Source organism: Hordeum vulgare, chromosome 5H (assembly GCF_904849725.1).
Source record: "Hordeum vulgare subsp. vulgare chromosome 5H, MorexV3_pseudomolecules_assembly, whole genome shotgun sequence".
Taxonomy (NCBI): domain Eukaryota; kingdom Viridiplantae; phylum Streptophyta; class Magnoliopsida; order Poales; family Poaceae; genus Hordeum; species Hordeum vulgare.
This window is the reverse complement of record NC_058522.1, coordinates 426,949,828-426,953,548: the sequence shown is the minus strand read 5'-3', so window position 1 is coordinate 426,953,548 and position 3,721 is coordinate 426,949,828. Positions and strand designations below refer to the sequence as shown.

Below are 3,721 nucleotides of genomic sequence, written 5' to 3'. Positions count from 1 at the left end.
GTCATAATTAACAAATTCATGAACTTTATAATCCCTTTTATAAAATCCATGAACTTCTCTTTTTCTGAAAAACTTATTTTATTTTCAGAACCTTTTATTTTTCTTGTCAGAAAAATCAACATTGCTTTTAGAGAAATCTTAAACATTTTTAATTCCTCTTTTCTAAACATATTCTCGGAGGAAAAATGCATAGAAAACCTATTTTAAATCCGTCTTAATAGGACAGAAATTAAAATTCCTATAAAAATAGAAAAAAAGGCCAGAGTTTTTCTATCTGGGCCGGCCAGCAGCCTCGCTCCCCTGGCCTGGGCCAGCCTTTCCTTTGGCCTGGGCCGGCGCTATCTTCCTGGGCCGCGGCCTGGCTGGCGCTAGGGTTTCGATCCTGACCGTCGATCTGAATCGAACGACCGGACGGTTCTTTCGCTTGAACAAAAACGCGCACCATCAGGCATGGGGAAACCCTCGATCCATTCTCTCCCTCCCCCACGCGCCGTTCTTTCCTGCTCTCCCGCACGCGCCGCTTTCGCATCTCTACGCCTGCCGACCACGCCGACGATGGAGAGGAGCTACGCCGGCCGCCGGCGATGGCCACGCCACCGCGCACCGCGTGAGCCGCGCGAGACCCCCTCCCCCTTGCCTTTTCTTCTTTTCTCCACCGCGCCGTTACCATCTTTATCTCGATCTGAACGGCGACGGCGAGCCTTCGACTGTGCACTTTCCGACCGCCTCCTTAGACAAAGAGAGAGAGAGAGAGCAACCTCCCCTACTCCCCATGCTATGAGACGGCGGCGACACCCCTACAGTCCCACTTGCCGGCGCACGCGAGCTCCCGAAGGAGAGCGCGCCGCCGTCAAGCGGGTCGATGGTGGTGCCACTAGTTCCTCCCTCCCATGCGCGTCGCCGGCTCTTCCTTCCCCTTCCCTTTCCCCACTGTCACACAGAGAGAGATAGGAAGACGGGATGCAGCGGCGCCTCCTCCGCCCCTCTTGCCAGTGTGCGCGGGCTCCCAAGGGAGAGCGCGCAGCCGTCAAGGGGTGCGTTGGGAGGCCCTTTTGCCCCTTAGTGCTTTTCCGTGCACAGAAGATCCGCAGCGGCGGCGCCATCACCGTTCCTTTGCCAGCGCGCGCGAGCACCTTCGAGGTGAACGCGCCACCGTCAAGGGCGCGGTGGTGGTGCCCTTTGCCCCTGTTGGGGTGTCTTTTCGTTTGCCTTTTTTTGTATACCTTTTGGATCTTATCGGATCCGATCTTTGCCTCCGAAGAGGTGGATTCTTCTTCCGAACGGCTCGGCTTGCCGATGCCCGTCCGGATCGAGAGGAACGGCGCGGCCTTGCGGCGGCGCTTCTTTGCCGGATGGAAATCCAGTGACTTTCTTTTTGTTTTGCTTTTCATCTTGATCTTTGCCCTCTTCTAGGGTTCATATCGGGGAGGGGAAACTTTTTCGCTTTCGTTATCTTCTTGCAACCGGAACAACATCTAAGGCCTCATGACTCATGATACCATTGATAGATCCCGTGGATCGTCAAGGCTAGATGTGTTCGGTGATAGTAGTAGATTAATACCTTGTAGCGTGCTTGATGAGCTCCCTCCGGCTACCGTCGTGAGGTGGTTACGACGGTGGGGAAGGAGAGAGAGAGATGCGGTAGCGGCGGTGATGGACTTCCCATCGCTTCAGTGCTACCCTCTGGATCGGATTAGGGTTAGAGAGTGGGGAACCAGTGACGGCGGCGAACCTCGTAACCCGTGCCATGGTCCCCACCTCCTCTATATATAGCACTGCGCGACAGGGGCCCACCAGCCTTGGTTGGACTGGACGTCCCCGATCAGGACGTGAGTCAAGGTCCAATGGACCGTTGGGCCCATTGGGAAAGAGATCAATCTAACAATGTCAACATTATCAAAGCTTGAGATGATTTGCCCGTACGCACCCCAGCCATAAGGTTGCATAAACGATGAAATGACAATAAAATCTAGTAGTGATGAGGTTGCATAAAGAGACAAATGAAAATAATATCTAGCTATTACACCACTGGGCACGCAATGCATACACAGGAAAACAAAAAGGAAAACAATCTGAGCATATTCAGCACGCAAACGAACAAGAAAACACCATTATCAATCTGAGGGGTACGTACATTTTCTCAAAACAAATAAATAATAATTCAGGCAGACGCATCGGCGACGACCTTGCTCTCTTCAACACTTTGAGCACACGCATCGGCGACGACCTTGCTGTCTTCAACACTTTGAGCAGAAACAACAACAGCTACCTGAACTGAATCAGGATCCACACGCTTCTCTTCTTCCACCACCTGTGCATGTGTCTGGGGATCCTGTACAGCCTCTGGCTCGAGGATTTCGGCCGTGGTCGCCGCCATGGAGGGCTGAACTGCTAGCTGCTCCTCTGTCGCTCCATTTTCATCAGCGGTAGCTTCTGCTGGTTCTTCAGCCTTCCTCTCTGCCTCCGGAGCCTCGACGTCACTCTCGTCGTTCTGTAAAAAAGCAGATTTCGGTAGAGCTTCTTGACTCATGAAGTGCAAATCGCATAAATTGCAGGATACACCATATAGATGAAAGGAGCAGATCCAGTAGAGCTATTTGACTAACTTTATCATGTGACTTGCTGACACTCTACGTAGCCAAATTTTATCATGTGCCTAATAAACATGAAGAGAACATGACCGCAACTGAAATACCGAGTGAGCCAAAACCTTCATCTTACACTTTTTACAGGCGAAGTCTACCTAGGCCGACGGATTCTCCGCTAAACCAAAACATGCTTTTGTGCATACATATAATAGTCGAAAGTCACTGTATTGAAAGTAGGGAGTCAAGAGGAAATCAAGCTGTCTACCTCCTTGAGCAGGTCGCTGAGAGACCTCCGGCGATCCCCATCGGCGACCGGTTCAGCTTCAGCCACACCGGCGGCCGGTTCAGCTTCAGCCACACCGGCAGCCTTCTTCTCCGCGGCGTCCTCCAGAACCACCGGCGCCTCACCTTTGACCTTGAGGTCAGCAGGCTTCGTCGCACACGCTCCCATCTCTACTGCAGCGCCGCCGCTAGAACGAGGGTGACAGAGAGGCAAGAACCAGATAGCCAGGGACACCCACACGCACACACGCAGCACGAAGCTGTATTCGTTATATGCAGCGGCGGAATGTGCTCCAGCTGACCAGCCGGTAGGTTAGGTACTCCGCGCGCTACCTGCCATTGAGGCCGGCCAAGACAGTAGTATAATCTATGCTGCAATGCAAGGAGACTCGGGTCAACGTCCCGGGGGAGGCGCAGGACCCGGCAACTCCTGAATAACAAACTGTTTCCGTGGTGCTGTCGTTGCGCATATCATATGCGGCTGCCCATCCCATCGTCGACGTTAGTGGTATATTTGATGGAGCTCATGCCCATTGGACTTCGGGACGGCGGCGGCCGGTTGTGCTGCTGCCTGCTGGTGTGTTGGGGCGTCCGAGGGCAGGCTCCGGAATTTCCTAACCACCGCAGCTAGCACCCACTGGGTGCGGTGCGGTGCCCTTTCCCGTTCATGCTGATCACACTGCGTCCGTGCATAATGGTTCAGTGGCCCTTCTGGCAGAATGGCAATCATCGTCCATAAACAGCTGGTTTTCGTTGTTAATTTGGCCCTTGGGGAATTAGTTGCTCATCAGAATCGTTGTTCTTGGAATTTGGAATCTCATATACAGCGCATCCAACCTCGGTTGATGAGA

The 3,721-nt window shown here is 52.9% G+C and overlaps 1 protein-coding gene across 1 annotated transcript; it reads right to left on the bottom strand.

The window, feature by feature from the left end:
- Nucleotides 1-1,970: 1,970 nt before the first annotated feature.
- LOC123395954 (cytochrome c1-like) lies at nt 1,971-3,279 on the bottom strand. Its single transcript, XM_045090978.1, has 2 exons — nt 2,854-3,279; nt 1,971-2,491 (listed from the first exon to the last, which is right to left on the bottom strand). Exons 1-2 carry the CDS (start codon nt 3,037-3,039, stop codon nt 2,162-2,164), a joined length of 516 nt encoding a protein of 171 aa, XP_044946913.1. The 5' UTR covers nt 3,040-3,279; the 3' UTR covers nt 1,971-2,161.
- Nucleotides 3,280-3,721: the final 442 nt, after the last annotated feature.